The sequence below is a fragment of the Symphodus melops genome, assembly GCF_947650265.1.
Source record: "Symphodus melops genome assembly, chromosome: 1".
NCBI lineage: Eukaryota > Metazoa > Chordata > Actinopteri > Labriformes > Labridae > Symphodus > Symphodus melops.
Window position 1 is genome coordinate 6,197,526 of NC_136691.1, and position 23,901 is coordinate 6,221,426.

Sequence of the window (23,901 nt, forward strand, 5' to 3'; positions counted from 1 at the left end):
GTTGACGTGTGCAGTTGTTGTCCTAACCGATCTACATCTATGGCTCTGGGTACAAAATGTTCCTGCATGCTGTGTCATGCTACGAGTACTGAGCCCTGTGCCGTCATTTGTTCCTGGGACTTTTAGGGATTCAGAATTCAACCCTCTCGGAGATACCTGTGTTTTCACTTTAAACTCTTATTTTTCTTCACAAGGCATCAACTTTCTGCTGGGTTTCTGCTGCCCTCAAAACAAGACAATGCCATCTAATTTAACTATTTACCAGCAGTCTGTGAAGAAAAATAGTCCAGAGAATGGTGCAATGTTTACAGATACCTGATTTTCTATATAATCTCCTGACTTTTCATTATGTGGGCTCGAGTCCTATTAATCATGTGTTGATAACTGTGGTGCTTTGGACTGAAAATGGTTTCCTTTGAGCTTCTAGTATACATCATAAGTCATTCTCTCGCTGTAGTTTTAATGGGATTTTTTTCCATCTTTGCTGTAAGATGAAAACCAAATATTTAATCCTCCATGTTTGCGTTAGTCAAACTGTTGTTTTTAAAAGGTTTTCATCTGACAGCTCGTCTCTGGTTCTAAGGATTGAAGCTGTGGTTTTCCTGGCGAGGTGTAGGTCGTAGGTCATTTTCCCTCTGCTCTGTATTCAACACTCTCCTCTCTGCACCTTCAGCTGAGTCTGATACATGCTGCCATTTGAAAACAAGCCTTTCCTCTTCCTCCCCTTTGCCTGTTCTTTCCTCTTTCCCTCTTTTTTCTTCCTTCTTGGTTTTAAATTCTGCATCGTGAATCAGCAGCCTGCAGCCCCCCAGCCTTGTAAAAAGTAATAACAACAAGTTTAATACCACCTACTTCCAACGAAATACTTCAGTTCTTAAATATTGAAATCTTTAAATCTCAAGGCTGTGGTCTACAGGCTGGCTGATTTTTGTCTTTTTGTTTTTTTCCAAGATGTCTGACTGTGTCCGTCTCTGCCTCTGACAGGAAACTGGCTAAAAAACGTAAAGACGCCATCGGAACAACACGACAGGAAATGACCCACATGGTGAACGCCATGGATCGCAGCTACGCTGACCAGAGCGCACTGCATGGAGAGGATCCCATGGCTGTGACATTCATGGACTCTCACAACTACAACAACAGATGTAGGTTTATGAATGAGATGGTTAAAATTACAACGATTATGTTCATAGGTCTAACTTTAATATACATTTTGTTTCTCTTCTTCCTAAACTATAAACACATCTGAGTATTTATGTCTTTCTTGTCTGCTATCCTCATCGAGACTTGATCTCACCTTAAAGGTTGTAGCACTCCCTACAGCCTTTTAACCTCTTAAATAGGGAAGTTATGTCTTCAAATGTTTTACAATGAAAGTCCCAAACCCCAAAACATTTGGTTTACAGTGATGTAAAACAGAAAAAAGCAGCAAATCCTCTCATTGGAAGAGCAGGGACAAGCTTCGGTTTGTTGTCCTTACCTGGAATATGAATGAAAATTGATATTTAGGCTGTAAGAGAGATTTACGTTTATGGAAGCCTGTTGTTTTCAGAAATATTCTCGTGAACAGGACAGCTTTCTGTTTGAGAGGCTTCAGCAAATCTCTGATATTTAAATATAATGGACCTTAAAATCTGGAACTGGCCAATCAGAATTGAGGATCAAGCAAAGCTGTTTAATCAGTAACACTGAGATTTAGAACATTTGCTTAGAACAGAAAAAAAAAAAAAAATATATATATATATATATATATATATATATATACTTCTTGAATGCAAAAGGCAGACATTCGAGCCTCATTGAAGGAGGGCACCGGGTCTTAATGGTGACCGTGTTTCTTTCCACAGTACCCAACGATCCTCTGGTTCCTACAGCTGTGTTAGGTGAGACTTAGAGCATGGATGGATGTTTCACATATACCACCCATTCCCTTTAGTGATCAATCTTCATTCCAGAAGATCCTCCCCCTCCCCCATATTTTGTGCATCGTGAAATAGGCCCCCAGTTTTTTGTTCTCCAAATGCTGATGCTTCCATTTCATCTTCCAGTGTTTGATGACGTGAATGGATACTTTGGCTGGATTGAAGTTTTAGTACCAGCATGTTTTCTCCTTTTTCACTCGCCAGAATTTCTAGTTGTTTTTGTGAAAGGCTTTCCTTAAAACAGTCAAGGACATACCAGTAGAAGAAAGTCATGAAATAAAGTAAATTAAAGAGAGATAGAACAAAAACAAACAAAATGGATGTTTGGATTCAGTTCAAAGGAATCTAAAGATGTGCAATCTTCCGCATTTTCGTTTGCCAACTCTCTGTGTAAAACATGGCCGGTACTAAAAACTCCAGCAGCCAAACACTTCTTCATCTGTCGTACTGTGTTTTCCCATGGTTCAATCACTCCTAATTCCAGCCACGCTTTCTCTTTCCTACTGAGACTTATTGATATTCACAGTAATTACCAACATTCTCCCTGAGAGACCTCATTATTTTCACAGTTTTGAGTTGTTTCAAGGCACGCCATTAACTGTCCAAAAAAAAAAAAAAAAAACAACCACAGAAGTTGATGCTTTAAAAGAGAGGGATTATTTGTCACATTGCCACGAAATGAAACAGCTTCTGATTAAATCTGTGACATAAAGTGACGGCGAACAACTTGATGCCTGGGGTCCTGTGAGGGTCTGGATCCAGAAGTCTACTTGACTATCCACCATCTGTGTTATTCCCTGGGCCACTCTGTGAAACATGTAGTTACAGCCAACTTGGATCCAGCTCCAGTGTTGCTCTGCATTGTGTTTATCTTTAGTTTTGGTGTTGACACTGTGGCATGATGTGGACTTGTAACATACCCTAAAGGGCTCCACGAGCCACCACGCCACCAAACTGTGTTAATTAACCGTTCCAAAGCCTCTAATTTGGAGCGAAGGCTGCAGTTACAATCTGTCTTGGCCAATCACATCACAGAGGGGCAAGATGTAGCAGGAAGTAGCAAATTAAGAGGCAGTGTCGGGTTAAGTTTGTCATTAATTGGCCTGATGAGAGCTTAACAAACCTTTAACAGTCAGTAATGAGCGAACATGTCCTCAGAGCAGAGAGGAGAGGCGCTCGGATGAAATAAACAGTGTCAGCTCATAAACAGCGGAGAAGATGAAATCGGTCGGTTGTGCTGCGTCCTCAAGCTTCTCCATTATACAACCTGTCAGTCTTTGCATTACTACTGCCGAGTCACATTCTCAACAACAGCACACACTCGTTCACCTGGGAGTTCTGAAAGAAAATATGAGCCCATTATTACTGAAACACTACACGCACTGTACAGGCTTAAGGACTCATCAGTGACAGTTACACATGCAGCTCTGTTTTGGTGCGGAAAAAAAACTCTACTCATAAACTTCCCCATGTTAAAATATTTTAATCTGTCTTATATCTTTAGAAAGCTATCAACAGACATGTTTGTTAAACAATGTATGTGGTCATGAATATTAGTGGATTGAACCAGCAGAGGGCAGCGCAATAGATGTTCCTTTTAACCCCTGCTTTGTATGTTGCTGTGGATATTTTAGTAAGTCGGTGCTCTACACATTTTGTTCTTTGTTTTTTCTCCTTGTTCTCCTCATGCCCCATCGTATTGTGAGATCATCCACCATGTCTAAACATTTTAAAGTCCCTTTGTAATTGGATCAAAGTTTGTGTTTAGAGTCTTATTAACAAATCCTCCTTTGCTGCAATCCCTCAAAACCCATTATCTTTCTCTTTTCTTCTCCTGCTGCTTTGACATCTAGTTCCAATTACAGGTAAGTTTACAGCGAAAAAATAAAGCTGATGATGCTTTGGATGGTTTGAGGAAAATGAGTGTTTTCTTATGGTAATTGCTGAAATTCATCAGCTAGGGCTGTTTTTCCCTTTTTTTTGCTTTTACAAAGATAAAAGTTGTTTTTTTCCCCCTGGAGTCAGTAATCAGGGGATGCACATGATTGTATCCTGCCTACATTGCCTCACAAAGCCTTTGAAATGCTTTAGTGCATAAATCATTCCTGAGACCTGATAAGAAAAACAGGGTTTGTTTGATTTGTTTTTAACACTGGACCATACAAATCACTGCTTTAGTGCCTTTAGTGAAGACACTGATAAACGCCATGGATTTATTTACTGTACAAATGAACTGACCTCTCTCTCTCTCTCTCTCTCTCTCTCTATCTCTCTCTCGCTCTCTCTCTCTCTCTCTCTCTCTCTCGCCTGACAGATGAAAACCACAGTGCCTCTGCAGCAGAGAATAGCCGGCTGCTGGACGTTCCTCGTTATCACTGTGAAGGAACTGAATCTCCGTATCAGACAGGACAGCTGCACCCGGCCATCAGAGTAGCTGACCTTCTGCAGCACATCAACCTGATGAAAACATCTGACAGCTATGGCTTTAAGGAGGAGTACGAAGTAAGATTATTAATAGCAGCTCGATGTCAAGTCAAGTCAAGTCAAGTCAAGTTTATTTATATAGCACTGCTCAGACACAAGGCAATTTACAGTGCTTTACAGACATAGAAACAACGATGTGTACTAATGGTTAGGATTGGGAGTTTGGTTCATTGACAGTCTTGTCATCAGTGTTAAAAATCAAGTTAAAATTGCAATCCGTTAAGTTATTCAGCGCGAGAGTTACTTTTCACAGTGAATCCATGAAGTGTAATTTTCTTGCCCATTGTTTCGTCTGTTGTTGGTGATACAGAGCTTCTTCGAGGGCCAGTCGGCCTCCTGGGACGTTGCCAAGAAGGATCAGAACCGCACCAAGAACCGCTATGGGAACATTATAGCATGTAAGCAAGCACGTTTCATTTTTCAAAGCTGCAATGTGTCCAGCAGGAAAAAGGGGAAATGAGCAGAAAGCAGAATAGGCAGACCTTTTACCTTTCACCCTTTGGCGTCACATTGGAGCAGCAAAGCGTTCCTGCTTTGGACAATCTGACTTTTTTATTTTTATTTATAAACATATAATGTATCATCATCACTGACAAGCGTCTAAGTTATGTTCCATATGCTCTCTAAAACACTTCCTGTGTCTCCCTTCAGATGACCACTCAAGGGTTATTCTTCAGCCCATAGAAGATGACCCCTCCTCCGACTACATCAACGCCAACTACATCGATGTAAGTGGAAACGCATCGAATGCTACTATTGGCTCCCAACGAAACCAACGAAACCACACTCCCTCGCTCGTATGTCAGGCCTCTATACCTTTATGCGTCTACTAGTCATCCATCGTGCCATTTTACGCATCCAGCCACCACCCAAAAAACCGCATCATACTGTACATACATACATCAAGTGTCTTCATCATGTGTCACTTCTGCTGTATGCTTCCTGTGTCTATCTATGTTTTCATTTATCCATTCTAGACTTACCATAGTCTTTTTAAAGCCATTTTCAAAGGTAGTCTGCACGAGTGATATTATATACGACAGGTTAGAGTTAATCCTGACTTAGCAGGAATTCAGGACTAATTTTTTTACAGAACAATTTTTACAGAAATACAAAAGACAAAAAGCAACACCAAAAGCTACATGATGAGGAATGAAATATTTAAAGCTTGTTTGCTTTTATTTTGCTTTAAAGTGAGCGGATCGATGTCAGTATGTAGCTATGATTTGTTGGAGGATATAGCAAGCTAGCTTAGCTTAACAAAAAAAAAATTAAAAAGGAAAAATACATACAGTATACAGCTAGCCTAGCAGTGTAAAAAGACAACAGAATCTGTGTACCAGTAACCCTGAAGCTCAGTGAGAGGCATGTCACATCTTGTAAGTTTAGTGTTAAAGTGTGATTTCAGTTGTTTTGCAGGGCTAACAAACTTTTACTTCTTAACCTTTCTATGACTGTATATAGCTTTCAAGATTGGTACATCATGTTATTATTTTGTGATTGTAGGGTGACTTAGTTTGCTATTGAAAGAGCTACACTTCAGGCTAGGATAAGCTAATCTGCGAGCCAGCTTCATGACCACTGTAAACAAACAAGAGAAGAGTTGATTTTGTCATCTAACAATAAAGTGTAGGATTATTTATTTTAGTCCCTTCAACTAGCATTCATTTAATTTACAATACCTGTTAGGACGTTTTTAATTTTAAATACTTTATGAATTCCTTAGGGTGAAAAAAGGAAGAAAGTGAACAAACAATTTCAACATTTGCCACCAGAAATTCCTCTGTCTCTTGTTTTATCTGTCATTTCTCTGACCATTCACCAGTCACTTGATTACTTATTTAAATCACATCTTTGCATCCATTCATCCCCATTTCCACTTCTCCACTCTGCTTTTACATTTACAACAATCATCTGCATGTGGGTCTCTCACATTGTGCTTATTTATATGCTAGCATGCTTGTAGCATTATCTTTTATGTTACATGACATGCATGTCACCACTCACATTACACTAGAACTAGAACGAGTAGATTGGACACTACCTGACGTGTATCCCTGTTGGTACAGCTTTCGTTAGATGGTATTCAACATGATTTGGATGGTACTAAAAATGAGGATATAAGTCCAGAACACTTGAACGTGAACAACCTAACTGCTCTGTTAAATTAAATCTTCTGGTTGTCCCAATCTTCAGTCTTCTAAGGCTTTTTTTTTCAATCTAAGAACATCAGGAAGTGTCCACTTTATTCAGCCATTCATCATTTTTCTTTCTGCATGTCCTTTTCAATCTCCCATTGTGTCAATGCAACTTTTCTTTTTCTGATTGACACTCACTGACATTGTTGTGCTTTCTTTCTTTCTTTCTTTCTTTCTTTCTTTCTATCGTCCACTCGTTCTTTCTGCCTGTGGCTTGGGCTATAGATTTGGCTGTACAGGGATGTAAGTATCACTGTGGATTCCTTCATCATGCCCCTCAACCTTACTTCACACTTATTCCACCTCTACATCCATACATACACTGGTCGGAATATGCATCGCGTCTCGTTGTCCGTATGTTTTAAGTTGCTGGGGGCTCGGCTGCATGACTCCACATCGCCCTGCTGTCAGGCTTCCTTACATCCCACCGTGTGATTTGTATTAGAACCTGTTCTTTCGTCTCATTTCTATCAGTCAGTTGTTGACATTTTGTAGATTTTGGTATTCTAAAACCATTATTCTTTAGCTTTGCTCTGATACTTCTCACATAGCAGGTAGTATTCAAAGCAAGAGTTTTCCCGGGTTCCAGCATCTAGTTTGGATGGCCCACTTTTCTGATGACATGTGTATTAAGCAGTTCAACTTGTAGCCGTAAATTACAATGACTTTACTGGATTATATTCATGAAGTCCACCGGGAGATAATGTTTGAAAGCATTACTTTGGGAGAAATTTCTTAACAAAGGGACAATTGTATTGAGCTCTTTGTTGTGCTGCTGTGATTTCAGGGTTACCAGAGACCAAGCCACTACATTGCTACTCAGGGTAAGAAACTTCACCTCTCTAAAGAACCCTTTTTCAGAACGGCTGCTTTACAAACAAGCGACAATTCTGCTCTCACAACGTGATCATACAGAGTACTGAAGGTGTCTCTCTCTCTGTGTGTGTGTGTGTGTGTGTAGGTCCTGTTCATGAGACGGTGTACGACTTCTGGCGGATGGTGTGGCAGGAACAGTCGGCCTGCATCGTCATGGTTACCAATCTGGTGGAGGTTGGAAGGGTAAGATTTCAGAGCCCCACAGCAGAAGCTGGAAAGATCTTTTTTTTTAAATGCGATGATTTCAAATCCAAGTAAAAAAAATTACGAGTATTTTCTTCTATTTTAGAGCTGATGTTGTTTGAATTTTGTGCTAATGGAATTATTCTTTATTTGAACAAATCCAACTTCACATATTTTTTTAACAGGTTAAATGCTATAAGTATTGGCCCGATGATGCAGAGGTGTACGGCGACTTCAAGGTGACCTTTGTGGAGGTTGAACCTCTTGCTGAATATGTGGTTCGCACGTTTACCCTGGAGAGGGTGAGTAATATCTGACTGTGTTGTTTGCATTGCACTGATGTTTACCATAATTTACAGTGTTGCATCTAAACGTCTCATGTGTTGTTCTTGTTCTCAAGATGTGACAAAAAAAATAATAATGAAGGCATTACTTTCTTTAAATTAGTTTTTGTGTTAAATTTTAACTTGAGTTTTGTTTTTTTGGTTTTTTTTTGACAGCGTGGTTTCAACGAGGTGCGTGAAGTCAAGCAGTTCCACTTCACAGGCTGGCCGGATCACGGCGTTCCATATCATGCCACGGGACTACTTTCTTTCATCCGTAGAGTTAAAATCTCCAATCCACCCTCTGCTGGGCCAATAGTGGTTCACTGCAGGTATGACAATATGCATGCAATTGCATCATTTATATAATGTACTGCAGACGTTTATGTCTGTACTCTTACATGTGAAACATACAGTACAGTCAAAGTCACTAACTCTTCTCTCTTAAAGACAAATAATAATTTGCCTGTGTTTGTTTCCCTCTGCAGTGCTGGAGCGGGGCGTACAGGTTGTTTCATCGTGATCGACATCATGTTGGACATGGCGGAGAGAGAAGGAGTAGTGGACATCTACAACTGTGTGAAGGCACTTCGCTCCAGGAGGATCAACATGGTACAGACTGAGGTGACTGCATTACCCATCCTCCATCTGCATCCACATCTTAGAGTCAACTCAATGAACCCTCACTGTAAGACTCAGCCATCGACATGGAGCAGGCTGAGGAGGCTACATAGAGTCATCGATCTGATAAGCATTCACAAACATTTCATGTCACTGCATAAATACAGAAAAGACGGGGTTTAACCTTGATGAATTTTTCTTTGAGGTTCTGATCTGGATCTGATATTGTTGGGGAAGGGGGATACATCAACTGCTCAAAAATAGCAACACCATAAAATGGCCTGGACACATCAGAATATGAAAATGTAGTTTTTTAGATACAAACACTGTCCCTCTTGAGAAGGGGAACAACTCTACTTCCTCGTCAAGGATTTTAAGCTATCTCACTTTGGCACCATCTAGTGGTAGGTTCAGGAGTTACACTATGGCTAACACTAATGCATTCAGCACTGAATGAAACCCTCCATCTAGAATCAAGAAATCTATTAATGCATGGACGCAAATACATTCCCAGTTTAACTGACCTGTTTTTAATTGTCTGTAAAGAACTCCACAGATTCTTACATGAAACTTTTTGTCCATGTTGCCATGTTTTACACACTGTAGTATCTTTATACCATCACAGAACATCCTAAAACTTATGAAATGTGAGTCTGAAGTAGAATAACAACCTACAGATTTTTTTCCATCCATCAGATGACACAGCACTTTTCCCTTTCATCCACAAAAGCCTCCTCCACGTCACTCCCTGTTCAAATGAAGCTGCGTTCATTTACTTAAACGTTTAGAAAAAAGCTCGGTTTTGATTTCGACTTACTCAGAGATGAGATGAACACTCAACAGTCTTTTCCATCTCATTCACAACGCCATCTCCATCAGTCATGACTCACTCACACTGTCAGCGTGCTGGCGTTCAGCTGTCGTCCATGAGACGAGTCTGTTTGCTTTAATATCTAAATCTGTTATTGTCTAGTGTGAATGAAAAATGTGTATGGTTGTCATCATATGCATGTGTTGAATTCAATGTCTACAGGAGCAGTATATATTCATCCACGATGCCATCCTGGAGGCCTGTCTGTGTGGAGAAACAGCCATACCAGTCTGCGAGTTCAAAGCTGCTTTTTACGAGCTGATCCGCATCGACTCTCAGACCAACTCGTCTCATCTGAAGGACGAGTTCCAGGTAAACCTTACCTCACATTTTTCTTAACTGCCTCAACTATTTTCCAGCAAGGAGGACAGAGGCTGTGGTCACCTTTAATCTGTTTCAGTTAAAAGGCACAGAGAAGCTAAAAACATGTCGCTCCTGCATCATGATCCTTTGTCATCATAATCATAATGCAAACAAAAATAGTTGTCACAAAGTTTCTGGCACAGTTTTTTTTTTTTTTTTGCTTTTGAATAATCATTATTTTAAGCCTCAGTTTTGGTGAAATGACTTGCTTTTCTGACCACTTTGTGCCTCTCTCAAATTCTGAAGTCTAAATTCATCGTTATTGTTCAACTTCCACCCAGAGACAACCGCCAGAAACAATTCAGAGCAAAAAAGAAATATATACAGCTGAACTCAAATGTGTCCTGTGGGGTTTTATTGTGAAAAAAAAGTTTCTGTTTCAATTTAGTGACACTCACCAAAAGGTGTAAAAATCTCACAGAGCAAATGTTTCAGGAACAAACTCTTTGAATGCTAACGTCTAACTTGGTGATGTCGAGTACTTTATGCACCAAAATAACTTCTACATCTCTCCATGTGTGTAGACGTTAAACTCGGTGACTCCTCAGCCTCAACCTGAAGACTGCAGCATTGCATTGTTGCCTAGAAACCAAGATAAGAATCGCTTTGTGGACGGCCTTCCTCCTGATAGGTGCCTACCCTTCCTCATCACAATAGACGGAGAGAGCAGCAACTACATCAACGCTGCTCTGATGGATGTAAGTACATAACACACTCGCGTTCACAGTGACTGCAGACCACGGGTTATTTTCAACACATCCAGTAAGAGTAGTTTGGGACATTTTTAGACTGTGTGTGTGAATTCTTTTGCTTTATGGCATGTACCCTTTTAGACCTGCAGATGTGTTTAACTCAAATGGACATATTCACACAGCAGCCTTCCTCTAACATTCAGTTAATTTAGTGTTAATATCACACTGCTTTGTTTCAGTGTGTAAGGTATATCCATGAAGAAAAACTGGTATATCAATGGAAATTACTCTGTTCTGATTGGTCGACAACTACAATAAGAAACAGAAAATCAGGCCACTATTTAGAGATTTCAAAAAAAAAATTAGACTAACCAGCTACTGAAAGCGATGTCAGAACAGTTAACATTAGCTGCCACTTCCTGGTTGGCATTATTACCAGTAAGCTAAAGTCAGTTAGCTAGCTTTCGTTCTCCTCAGTAAGGGATTTGAACAAAAGACCTCATAACAATAGAGGAACATCCTATCTAACATTACTGTTAGCTAGGAATTAACAGTTGGTGGTGTTCAACAGGAAAAGTATAAAATCCAAGCTGCCAAACAGAAGAAAATGGCCGCTGTGTGAATATGATGAATTTGGACTTTTGATATGTGAAAAAAAAAAAAAATGTATTTTTATGTTTTTTGTCCCAAACTGCAGTCACATAACTGTTGAAGTTGTTTGACACTTTTTAGAGGTTGTTCACAAAGGATGATCAAGAGGAACACATATCAGAAATGATGCAGACAACACACACACACACACACACACACACACACACACACACACGTGCACGCACACAGACTCCCCTCCCTGTTTGTGTGATGCTGTGTTTGTGGTTTTAGCAGCAGAAGGCTAGAGACAAATCCAGGTTCTGAGAAGACCACTAGCTTCTCTGGCCACCAACAGATCTTTAATAGCCTCGTTGTTGCAGGACTTTGTTTACATGGCCAGCATTGTTCAACATGTTGCCCATGTACAGTGGCTTAAAAACAGAGTCTGAAGTAGGGAGAAATGTAAGGTAAGATAACGGTATTGTGGGGTTATGAACGTGTAATGCTAAGAAGCAGGTTTGAGAAGTTTAACATAAGAAAGAGGGACAGACACTAAGGGACGGGAGGGGAGAGAGAAGTATTTGGGTTTATTATAACAAAATGTAATACGTGCATGGTGTGGAGAAACCTGGCTTCTGTCCAACAAAGCTGTTGGAAGACAAAAAAAAAACTGCATCAGTCCAATTTTCTAAGTTTCCATTCAAAGTTTAGTTACTTACCTTTGGCCTCTCTTTAATCAAGCTGTCAGAAGAGTTCCAGGTAATTTCACTTCAAATCTACAATACTGGATTTGTTTCATGGCTTCAGTGTCGTTCTGCCACCAGGTTCATGTTTAGCAAAGTCATTTATGTCCCTCAACTTCAAAACGCACCTTAACCCACCCTCACATTAGATTTAGCTCATGAGTCCAAGTCACCAAAGTCATTCACCACCATGTCGCCCATATTCAGAACAGGCTCAGTTCACTTCAAGTCACTTTATCGAGCCGACGGTCTGTTTCTCTTCTACAACTTTAAAATGAACTTCTACTGAAGTTAACTGAGCCTCCTGGATAAAGATGTAGATGTACGCTGTCTGTGTTTGTACATGCATGCTCCTCATCCACACATCTGATAGGCTCACTGCATGATCATGTGACCAAACATCGCCTGTGCTGCTTGCTGTCCCGCACATCGTCCCACTCTGCTCCTCTGTTTTGTTGTGATGTGGGAGTGTGTATGAGAGGAAAAAATATCGATGTTGGTAACAAAAGAGACGTTCAGGATGTGAACAGTAAAACTGCTTTAAACTGCTGAAGTACAAAAAAAACAACAACGAGTGGATGAAATGACCGCCTGAATGAAAATATCTGACATATTTTCTCTTATCGCTTTGCAGAGCTACAGACAGCCTGCTGCGTTCATCGTTACCCAGCATCCTTTGCCGAACACGGTCAAAGACTTCTGGCGTCTGGTTTACGACTATGGATGTACCAGTCTAGTGATGCTCAATGAAATTGACCTGGCTCAGGTAAGTCTCTGCTCAGTTCCTCGTCATTTGGTCAAGGATCTGTTATTCTCTTCAAACATGTTAAGAGATACAGCAATTGAAACGTCTTTTTCTGATTTTCTTTTTCGGATTCTTTCAAGGTCGGACCTGCTGATAGCGATTGTATTACTGTTGCTTTATTTGATATTTACAGTGTCTAAGTAGTGTCACTGTTTGTGTTCAGGGTTGTCCTCAGTACTGGCCTGAAGAAGGGATGTTACGTTACGGTCCGGTCCAGGTGGAATGTATGTCCTGCTCCATGGACTGTGATGTCATCAGTCGACTCTTCAGAGTCTGCAACCTCACCAGGGTCAGAACATTTATACTGGGTTATGTTTGTGGTTCAATCTGAAGAAAAAGAGTTAACTTTTCGTTTTAAAGGTATAGACAAGTCTTCTGTATGTCTGACTCCTCTCCCTTACAGTATATGTTTGTGTGGGTTTTTTTCTTTTAGCCACAGGAAGGTTACCTGATGGTTCGTCAGTTCCAGTACCTGGGGTGGGCGGGACACAGAGAAGTCCCCGCCTCCAAACGCTCCTTCCTCAAACTGATCCTGCAGGTGGACCAGTGGCAGCGTGAGGGAGAGGAGGGCGAGGGAAGAACCATCGTTCACTGCCTGTGAGTAAATACAAAACAAAAGAGCACTCCGTCTACTCTGTGAGAATGATCAGAGGAGTGTTAACGCCTCGCTCAGAGTGTCTCCTTTTTGTCTCAGTCTCCTCAAAAGCAGGAGGAGTCGTGACAAATACACTGTGAGAAGTGTCAAAAACTACAATGGAGTTGTTAACTTGTGCTCATAAAATATGCATACTCATCTTTGTTTTTGCAGAAACGGAGGTGGGCGGAGCGGAGTTTTCTGTGCCAGCAGCATTGTGTGCGAGATGGCAAAGAGACAGAGTGTGGTTGACGTCTTCCACGCCGTGAAGACATTGAGGAACAGCAAGCCCAACATGGTGGACACTCCGGTGAGTCCGAGATAACAAACTTAGATTATACCTCCACGTCTCACTTAACAAAGAAAACTGTCCTTTCATTTCTTGCAATAAGAGAATATAACGAGCAGACACTGATCTCATGTGTGGGTCTGTGTTTGTCTACAGGAGCAGTATCGGTTCTGCTACGATCTGTCCCTGGAGTTCATCGAGTCCTCTTAAACAAAGGAGCGAAGACGAGGTGAAGAGAAGCAGAACGTCTTTTCACCCTCCATTCGTTTGATCCTTCGCTTTGCTTGCTCCTGATTCCCCTCTGTGGTGGCCGTTCTGTGGCACCCATGTCGCGTCCCTACGAATGGCACGAGCGGCTCCTTGTACAGTGCTGTTTAATATCCAAACAAAGGGAAAAGTTCAGACTTCTAGCAGAGGGAGCTGCTGGAAGAACAACAGAGGGGAGCTGGTGTTACTCCTTTTACTCCTTAACGCTTCTTGTACAGCTTTTTGAGAGCCAGCGGGGCCCTCTGTATGTTTCAGGCCCCCATTTAAATGTTTACCCCCCCTCCCACTTCCACGGACTCGATGCCTCATGCTGTTTCAGCTGCAGTACTCAATGTGCCCTGTAGATGTCTCCCTCCCCCTGTGCAAGCTGCATTCACATCTGAACGCTTTCAGTGGCCACACATTCCTGCTCACATGCTAACTTATCATCATGCTAATGTTATCAATTCTGATGATCGGTGTGGACTTCTGTTCCAGCTCGTCAGACTGTCCATTCTCTTTTCTTTACATCACACCAGCCGCGTCTTTATGTTACTTTTCAGCTGTTTTTATGTTACTTGTCAGAACATCATGTGTTTCAGTATGTTTTGACTCCAACTATGAACCAAGTTTGCTTTGATTACTTTCAGTTAAAGGTCAATTAAAAGAATCAAGAGAGAGAAAATAAACTCAAAGTATTGTTAAAGAATCAAGGCTGCCGATAAAACAACAGTTTACACAGCGAGTATTACTGTAGTCTTTTTTTATTCTATCATGAAGTGGCAACTTGAAAAACAAAGTGTAGGATTTGTCACCTGTATAAAAGTGTGATCTATATCATTGTTCCATGTTTTCTGCACTCAATGTGTGCTGCATAGTTTGTTTGTTTTTTTGTCGGTTTTTGTGTTTCTTCAGTTATTGATCCTACTGGATACAAGTTTTGAAGTCTTCTTTGTAGTCCAAACTTGACTCTGAAAGTGTTCAACCATGTGAAATGTAGTGTAATCATGTTTGTGTTCAGGGCTGGGCCCAACGCACTTTCAGTTCAGCCAATTCACCAATTAGATATTTCAGTTCGAAACTCAAATTGATGCCTTTAAGAAAAGACTGAGAATTAAAAAAAAAATACTTTTTGAATTACAGTTTCCAGAAGTGAACTGACCCCGGGCCTCATAGTTATTGTGCACTTGTGGCCAACACTTTCCCCTTTGTTTTCTTCTCTTTTGATTATTTCGTAGCCGATGTTTATTCATAAGCCAAAGACTTTGTGTAAATATGTCTATACGGATAAAGCACATTGTTTGTATTTATTGTTTGTTTACTTGCATCGCTTGTAAAAACAATCATTCTTCATTATATGTTTACTCTACACCAGTGTTTCTTAAACTGTGGGTCAGGGACGCAAAATGAGCCGCAGTGCTGTTTCCCCTAAAGAGACAGAGTGATGTAATGATCCCATAATGGGTCCTGAAGTCCGAGGCTGCGTCCGCTCATTTGGTGTCCACGAAGAAGAGTTTAAGGAGCCCTGATTGAAGCTGTATATTAAAGCGTAAGAAGTAGATTTTTCAGTATTTAGGTGCAGTAGTATTGTCTTGTTTTCACTTAATGAAACTCTGTGTGATGTTGCCGTGGTTTCTTTGTGTAACAGCCCCATCGCTCTGTTTGTGGTCAGTTGAACATCAGTGTGTTTACATCCACAGAGTATTTTGGATAATGGCTCCTATGCCTTTTAAAGTCTTATTTGGGGATAAGCTAATTATCTTCATCGTCATATCCCGCTCATCATTATCCCTGAACACACACATGGACTCAGTGATGCAAACAGGCTTTGTGAGTGACATGCGGGACTGTGAGAACAAAAAAAAAAAAAAGAGAACATTTTTGTGCCTAATCATTTGACTCTCCTCAAGCATTTTAACAGCATTTTGCAAACCAGGGCTTTGTTGAACGCGTTCTGATGGACGATCAATGTTTTCAAAACCATGAGTCAGTGTGTTTTATTCATCCGAGCGCTTCATGAACTCTTTGTGAGGCATCACCGGATATGTGTTTCTGTTGTGAACAAACCGATTCAGATTTAAGAAAAAAAGTTATTGTAAATAAAATGTGAGACGTCTCGCACAGTTGGAACAAGAGTAGCGCAGGTCCACTGTTACGGATGTTATTGTAAATAGACTATCACGAGTGCTCTAAAAGGCTCTATTGTTGGATGAACAGTAGACGTAGATGATGGATGCAATGTCAGAACATTAGTTCTGTTGTAGATAGAAAAAAAAAATCAGAGATTGTACAACAGGAGGATTCAACTTCACATTTTGACAGATGTTTTCTGAAAACCTTTAAAGTTTCCACTGAAGAGTTTCCACTGTTGGTGGATCAGCAGTTTTACGTTTTCCCTTTTAGATTTTGTGATGCAAAGAAGGGAGGAAAAACTTTGGATACGATAAAATGATTACGGCCTTCTCTGAAGCATGCGGAGCGACTAGAGCAATGATAGAAATTCAACATAAAAATCTCAGCCCTCTTATCTTCACACTTTCGAGGAAAGTAAGGAGTGAATCCTGTCAAGATGCTCCTCCTTAATTAATCTGAATTCATGTCCCTGAGGAGAAGTAAATGAAGCAATTGTCCTGATGAGAGACCAGTCTGAATATAGAAGTGATATTCATGGTTCATAATTATTCTTGTCTGTAATGTTTGGCTTCTTTGCTGTAATAAAGACCACTTCTTTGATTAAAGCTGTTGGTTGTTTTCTGTTGTAGCAATATCAATTTTATTTATATAGTACGTTTTATTACAGATAAATTCAACATGTTTTACATTGAGTTTATAAACTAAATCCAAACAGCATACAAAAAAAACCCCATGCATACATAAAGCAAATATCACTTTCCACAGAGCATACATACATACATACATACACACATACAAAACATAGCTATTCACACACTTTGGATAACAGAGGTTATGTTTTAAAAATAGAAATGATAGTGGTGGACCTCAGGCCAGCAGGGAGTTTGTTCCATAGAGAAAGACCACAGTAACGTAATGACCCCTCTCCCGACTTCAATCTGATCCTGGGTACAGTTAAAAGACTGCAATCTGATAACCCAACGGTCCAGTTTGGGTTGTAGAATGGATTAATAAGAGGATTTTGAAGGTGATCCTGTGTTGTACGGGGAGCCAATGAAGAGTTTTTAAGACTGGAATGATGTGATCAAATTTTCTCGTACGGGTTCGGACTCTGGATGTTAAGTTTTTAATACCTTGAAGTTTTCCAATAGATTGTTTAGATAATCTGACATATACTGTAGAGTGTTGCAGTAACCTAACCTGGTTAAGATCAGAACCTCTGCATCAAATTGGGATATGAAGGATCCGAACGTTAATATGTTCTTTAAATGGTAAAATGCTGTTCTGGTCATGTTGGAGATATGATTGTCAAAGCTAAGGTCATAATCCAAAATAAGATTTACTGGCCTGTTCACTGTATTTCATGGCCATTGATTTGAGGTGAAGATGGATGTCCTGTTTGTGTTTTTTCGGACCTATGGTGAGTATTTCTGTCTCATTTGCATTTAGTTTGAGAAAGAAAATAAATGCTGGACATCCAGGAGTTGATATCTTTTATGCAGTTGCTTTGTTATATAGGACTGAGATCTTCAGATGAAAGAAAGACGTACATCTTTTATGATTTGTGTCAATAAACCAAACTTTGTCACATTGGTTTGATTTAACTGGTTTTGGTGCTAATAGTCCTGATGGTTGTGCTTTAGTATGTGAAAGAACTGTGTTCATCTACTATAGTACAGTATAGTAAAATGAATGTTACATCAAATATATCAGGCTAATCATAAGTCAAATTAAAGACTTCAATCTGCTGTTTGCAAGTTAGATGTTGAACCAAGCCAACTTATGTAAAGATGTCAAAGAGACTGCTTCATTCACTGAATAAGCATAGCTGTAACTTTACAGACATTATGTCCTGTGATAAATGGCTCTAATTAAGTTTTAGTAAATTTATAAATAACTCTATAATCTTAAACTCCTCCTGAAGTGTTGACATATCTTTATTGTGGTGTAGCTGCATCACTGAACCCTCTACACACTCTGAATGTTTATAAAGAAAAAAAGAAAAAACACTCCTCCACAATCATGCCATTTTCTTCAAAAAGTTTAATTTGCATAATTATTTACAACAGATGTTTGATAGCAGTACTTAGAAGGAGGGGCAAAATATACTGAACCACATTGATAAAGCAGGAAAATAATAAAATGATGTAAATTATTTCAAACCATTTTTAACCCTTGCATTTAAAAAAGGAAAGTTTACAATTCATTTATAGATAAACAAACCTGTAAATGAAATATTCAGCTTAAATTAATTGTACAAACACAAACTGATCTGTAAAATGCTGTAAGTCTGACCAGCAATGAAACACTAAATAATACATTCATTTTCACTATCCTGCATGCTATCTGAAGATCTTATAAAATAATGTTGACAAAAGAACAGTAAACAACAAAAACATGGTCAAGAGCGGAAAATAGTTCCATTTAAATTAGGCATATATTATATATTTATATATGTATATTTTTGTACAAATACTGAATATTTGGCATTATATTTATCCTCATTATTGATAATATCTAACATTTCAAAATAGTTTTAAGTTAACCACAAACCTTTTTTGCTATTACATTTTTCTCATGTCACATTCAAGAACCCATAAGAGGCTTTCTGTTATTTCTAACCACAGCCACAACACAAGACATTTCTCCACCAAAGCCAAAGTTGTGACTGCTCTCTCTCCTCATAAAACATTCAAACTTTAATAAATAAATTAAACACACACATATAGTAACATTTTTCCTCTCAGTTAAACACAAAGAAATATACAAATGGGGACAATACAGTATGCCTTTAAAAACTCTGGTTGAAGTGTGACTGTAAGTCCTTGAATTGTTGCAAAGATAAGCAGCAGTATAAACTATCATTCATAATTTATGTAGACAGGTTAACATGTAATGTTGATGGATACAAAGATCACAACCACAAAAAAAAAAAAAAAAAAACACACACCTGCCCACCTAAACAAATAGTTTGCCTGTGTTCTGTCGAGCCGTCGAGTAAATTACAATGACGGCAGGAACTTTCTTCGACCGCTATCCATTTCCCCTTCAAATAAATTATATTAAATTATATTAATCCACAAATTCAGAGTGTGGGAGCAAGTTTTGATACTCAATTATTTCAGTATTCCCTATCAAAAAATGCTAACAGTAGAGACTCACTTTAAAACTCCATTATTTGTTTGCCATGTAAAGAAACGTTTTTTTTATAATCTATCATAAAATAATTATTTCAGCTTTTAAAAGAAACGGGCCAATCTAAATAAAACATTTGTTCCCATCAGATAATGCTTCCTGCACTGCAAAGAGCCACATGGTGTCACATCTCGATAGGTAGCACCATTAGATGGAACACCGGTAAAAAGATAAAAGTTGAAAATTCTTTGAAATCTTATGTCTTAACATTAATATGAAGCTACAGTCAGATGTAAGTTAGCGAGGAAATGCGAAACAGCTAGCATGGTTAAAATTTAGACATTCTTGTTTTTAGTCTTTATTGCTGCTTTAAGCTAACCTCTTCACTTTAGCTCTTTAATGGGTGGAAGCAGCTAGCTGGAGGTTAATAGTCTGTGTATTCGTCAGACAAAAGCTAAATGCAGCCTAAGTTCAGTAAAAAAGACTAAATGGGACAGGTGGTTTCTTGGCCAGGTCACTTTTTGGGTGGATTTTATGAAATTCAGATGAACCAAATCCACTTGACTCTTAGCTCTTGCTTTAGATACATGCAAAAAGCTACTGTGCTTGGACAGAACCATACTTTAATTTATATGTGAAACCATACGTTTTGTTTTAAGAATACTTCTGTTTTCAATTTACTGTACATTGATAAACAAACATACTTTCATGAAGTAATTTTGAGCTCTACGGATAATTTTAGCGGTTTTGTTATATTTGGAGGGAGCCCGGCTAGCTGTTTCCTGGTCAGTTTAATGCTAAAGGATACAAACATGTTGACTTAATCATAAAGCCTGGTAACATGTTGGTATTTCCTGAAGAATATAGAAATGAATTGAGGCTAAAATCCACTGTCAGTCATACACATTAAACAAAGAAGAGGAGAGTATGTGTAGTTGCTATTTTCAGTTTGTTTTTATGCAAGCGAAGCTTGTTAGCTGCTGTCTGTAGCTTCACATATAGCCTACATGATGATAACATTTAAGTTTGACACTATTTTCGGAGTTGTGTCACCGGACTTTCCCAACTCAACAAGAAAACGATTACAATGATCAAAATGTCAAAAACACCTGTAGCAGTTTAGCTTATGCCTAAACAAGCTATAACATTCCAAACATTCAGGTTTGACAGAAGTCGAATGATCATGATGAAAAGTCAACATATCTAAATTAGGGTTATTGCTTGAAGAGCAGATAAACTCTCATACATCCCATTATAAATGAAAACATGACAAAATATGATCCATAAATACTTGAATGTTGTTTGTCTTATTAGAAATGGCAAAACACTGATCCATGTAAAAAAAAAAGAAGTCACATTATTTATGAGAAGAGAGAGCAAGCAATAGAAAGACATCTTTGCAGTGCAACCATATCAGAAACAAGGAGAAAAGTTTTAAATGAAAATTTTATGGAGTGTCACTTCAATAGATTGTAAAGAAATCCTCAACATCTGCACAAGGGCAACTCAGGGCTTTATATTGAGGATAAAATACAAGACTGTTGTTGTGGTGTGTGTGTTTGTGCGTTTGATGCTTTTGGTATGTGCTGATTGTCAGAATGAATCTTAAAAAAAAGTAGATATTGGGAAAACGTAGGAGAAGAGAATCTGGATGATTCAGCACCTATACAGACTTCTCTAAGGTTTATCTTCAGGACAACTAATTAATGATGTTAGTCAAAAGTATGGTGCTGCAAAACGTGATTTATAAAGCATAGGCAGATGTCTTGCGTATTAACAGGATTCAGAACATGATTTATCTCATCCTTGTTAATAATTTCTGACTTTTCGGGAGATGTTTTATTTGTCAAATCAGTATAAAGTAGCTAAACGCTCATGGATGAGCTTTGTAGGATTGAGTGCTGGATGACAATGATAGCATATGTTTTTGCTCCTGTAGCATAAGATTATCTGAAACCAGGGTCTACAAATCCTGCCGCCCCACAGAAATACTGCTGCATAGTACAGTACACAGACATGAAAAAAGGGTTCCTGTTGGTATTCATTCTAATATAACATATCTACTAAAACACTCATCTGTGAGGTAAATAGCTGTAGGTGAGCTTGCCTGTCATTGTATGAAAACACTATTGCACTTTTTGGCTGGTCAAGTTTTGTCAGTCTCCAGATTCTGTAATGTCGATGTCCAGAAGGCAAAAAAACACAACAAGATTACAATGTCAAAGCTTAAGTAGGAAAAATATAAAAAAATGCTTTAAATCAATTATCTTTTATGATTTTCTGAAGTGGATGTGACAAGATGTTTAGACAGTCAAATCCACTTACAAGAATTCACAGATTTTCCACAAATTATTATTTTTTTCTTTACTGAGGCTTTTTCTGCTGCCATAACAAATTAATTTCAATTCTGACAACATTGCATTATGATGAATTAGAGCAGAATGTCTTTGCGATAATAAAACAAGAGGAAACAAAAGTTAACAAATCCTCCCTTGATATCCTCTAGACTGTATTGTGCTAAAGTTTACTTCAGTAGGACGTTTGAATCAGTCAGGAAAAGTTTTCAATTCTGCAGTCCGACCAGCCCATTTTTCAGCCCTTTGTTGTGGTATTACGGACAAACCCGCACTTTAAGAGGTGTTGCAGTCCTTATACGTATCTTAGCCCAAAACATTCCCTCACAGAGTACCATGAGAATCAAACTGTAAGGCACCTGAGGATTTGTCATGTACATAATTACCAAACTCCTAAGCCCCTCATAGCATGATGGATATATAATGTTACAAAGATGAAAGGAAATAAAAGAATCTTAAGATACGCATGCTAAAGGAAAATTGCACCATGATTATAAAGTAGCCTGCATGGTACCACAAAATTATTTATATCTACAATTCTAACATTATGTGTGTTTTAATGTTGTAGAAGCTGTTGTCCCTGTGACTTTTGAGGACCTCCTAATGTCTGACTGATAGGTGACTGGTGCAAAAAACAGCTCAAGTCACATCATTTAAAAAATAATGCCAGAGACAGTAAGGTTGTGATTCCACTTCGCATTAATCATTGAAACCCAAACCTGTCCCCCTTTACCTTTCTCCTTATTAGTTTCAGTCAGGCTTTAAAGGTGGCATGTGAGAAAAAGACCAATCAGGAAAGTTAAATTAGAATTAAACGTGATAAACCAACTTCATTCACTAGTCTCACTGCAGCTGTTTACCTCTGAAGTCACCATAATGGCGGAGAGCTCAAGTGTTAATACAATGCTGCAGTAATGTCGTGTTCAGATTGCAAGACATTCCCATAATTTAGGGAAATTGTGATTATCTTTTTATCCCAAACTGAAAACACAATGGCTGGAAAAAATTCTTGGGACTTTTATTAAGGTAAAACTATTTTTGGTAGGCCTTACTCATGGCTGCTGCAATACAGAAGAACATGTCCAGAGAGGTGGCATGCCCCCCAGGAAATGTTGATTGGCCATCCCGGGAGCCATCCCAAAATCTCCAAACTCATTGGCTGTTTTTCTTTTCAGAGACACGACCGTAAGTTAAAATCAACTGTTCTGGCCATGTTGCAACAGGCTGCTGGTAACAGCCTCAAAGGATTGCGTCGATAAAAAATTGAAGGAAACTCTTGCTTATGTCTAACTTGCAAACCACTTATTAGCAATGTTTGGGTACCGAAATATTGCCAATGAATACATTTTTGCAAATTTGACAGTGTTCAAAAGTCTGAGTTTTGCAATTTTCTAAGCAATGAAATTCTTACTTTGTACATAGTCATAGAAAGGATAAATCAAATTTCTGTGTGCACAAAATTCTTGCCACCACCGCATCGGGTAGTGCCCAAGGAGGGCATCCCCAGCCAGAAAAATCTAGACGCAACCCTGCCTATAGCTAATGTTGGCATTCAACCATTTTCTACCAAACAATAGTTTTTAAATTTTAAAACATGTAACATTGTACAACATGTCAAGAATTGCATGCTCCCACAGTAAGCAAGGTAAAGGTATGTTGCTTAGCTAACCGTTACCTTGGTATTTCAGTTAGCTAGGAATTAACTCCTTCTTGGTAAGATTAAGCTAATAGTTCTGTTAACTGGCTAATTATTACCTCGCTAAGTAATTCTATTAATATATCTGGCTAGCTACTGCTTATTCCAGCTAGCTAACATGTTAGCAAGGAATTTGTTATTTTCATAAAAAATGGCCTTCAGTTAGAAATGCCAACACAGACTTTTATTCAGTTATCTATGTAACAGTTGAACTCTAGCTAGCCAACAGTTATTTCAGCCAAGATTTGGTTGGGTGCTTTAAAAGCTTTTTGGATTTAGTTAGGTAGCATATGAATTTACAATATCATCAAACATTGGTTTCAGCTAAAATAAGGCCTGATTTTAAGTATTTATTGTATTTTTAGTGGTTTCCATTTGAGAAGCATTGAGACAAGTTTTTGTTCATAAGATTTTCAAACCTACAGCAATTTGGCATTAAACAGCATTCATTTGAGCTTTCCTCCTTAGCCTGATGTCTGAGGTAAAATGGCCGCAACTTGGTAAATTTTAATACAAACTACTGTTCATTAATTTAATTTCCAGCAATAAAAAATACATAGCTTTAAAGTTACTTAAAACATCCGATGTTTTCTATTTATATGAAGCCGGAATTTATGTCAATGAATATGAAATCATGAAGTACTACACATGATCTTGTCACAGTTTACAGTCTGTGGGAAGTAGACTTGATTTGCATGACTTTCAGTCAGGCGGAAGAGCAGTTGGATAGTTAAAGTAGACA

The 23,901-nt window shown here is 38.8% G+C and overlaps 1 protein-coding gene and 1 long non-coding RNA gene across 28 annotated transcripts in view; one reads left to right on the top strand and one right to left on the bottom strand.

Moving 5' to 3' along the window:
• ptprk (protein tyrosine phosphatase receptor type K) overlaps window positions 1–16,579 on the top strand; it is a 107,205-nt gene extending 90,626 nt beyond the window's left edge. For 3 of the 27 annotated variants that reach the window (XM_079345052.1, XM_079345028.1, XM_079345054.1), the window contains 20 exons: window positions 985–1,145; window positions 1,848–1,883; window positions 3,776–3,787; window positions 4,237–4,424; window positions 4,705–4,804; window positions 5,058–5,203; window positions 6,830–6,847; window positions 7,392–7,428; window positions 7,566–7,663; window positions 7,849–7,965; window positions 8,164–8,318; window positions 8,475–8,610; window positions 9,641–9,790; window positions 10,366–10,539; window positions 11,866–11,883; window positions 12,502–12,633; window positions 12,836–12,961; window positions 13,106–13,269; window positions 13,481–13,616; window positions 13,752–16,579. In XM_079345052.1, coding sequence (XP_079201178.1) covers window positions 985–1,145; window positions 1,848–1,883; window positions 3,776–3,787; window positions 4,237–4,424; window positions 4,705–4,804; window positions 5,058–5,203; window positions 6,830–6,847; window positions 7,392–7,428; window positions 7,566–7,663; window positions 7,849–7,965; window positions 8,164–8,318; window positions 8,475–8,610; window positions 9,641–9,790; window positions 10,366–10,539; window positions 11,866–11,883; window positions 12,502–12,633; window positions 12,836–12,961; window positions 13,106–13,269; window positions 13,481–13,616; window positions 13,752–13,805 — 2,158 coding nt within the window. In that variant the 3' untranslated portion in view covers window positions 13,806–16,579. The remainder of the gene's footprint in view (window positions 1–984; window positions 1,146–1,847; window positions 1,884–3,775; window positions 3,788–4,236; window positions 4,425–4,704; window positions 4,805–5,057; window positions 5,204–6,829; window positions 6,848–7,391; window positions 7,429–7,565; window positions 7,664–7,848; window positions 7,966–8,163; window positions 8,319–8,474; window positions 8,611–9,640; window positions 9,791–10,365; window positions 10,540–11,865; window positions 11,884–12,501; window positions 12,634–12,835; window positions 12,962–13,105; window positions 13,270–13,480; window positions 13,617–13,751) is intronic. The other 24 variants (XM_079345046.1, XM_079345044.1, XM_079345047.1 and 21 more) reach the window with 20 other exon arrangements.
• A 1,420-nt stretch (window positions 16,580–17,999) lies between these two features.
• Window positions 18,000–22,690, bottom strand: LOC306834003. The gene is made up of 2 exons (XR_013780434.1): window positions 19,840–22,690; window positions 18,000–19,680 (listed from the first exon to the last, which is right to left on the bottom strand). It is a non-coding gene; the product is annotated as an uncharacterized lncRNA (long non-coding RNA).
• Between the last annotated feature and the right edge of the window lie 1,211 nt (window positions 22,691–23,901).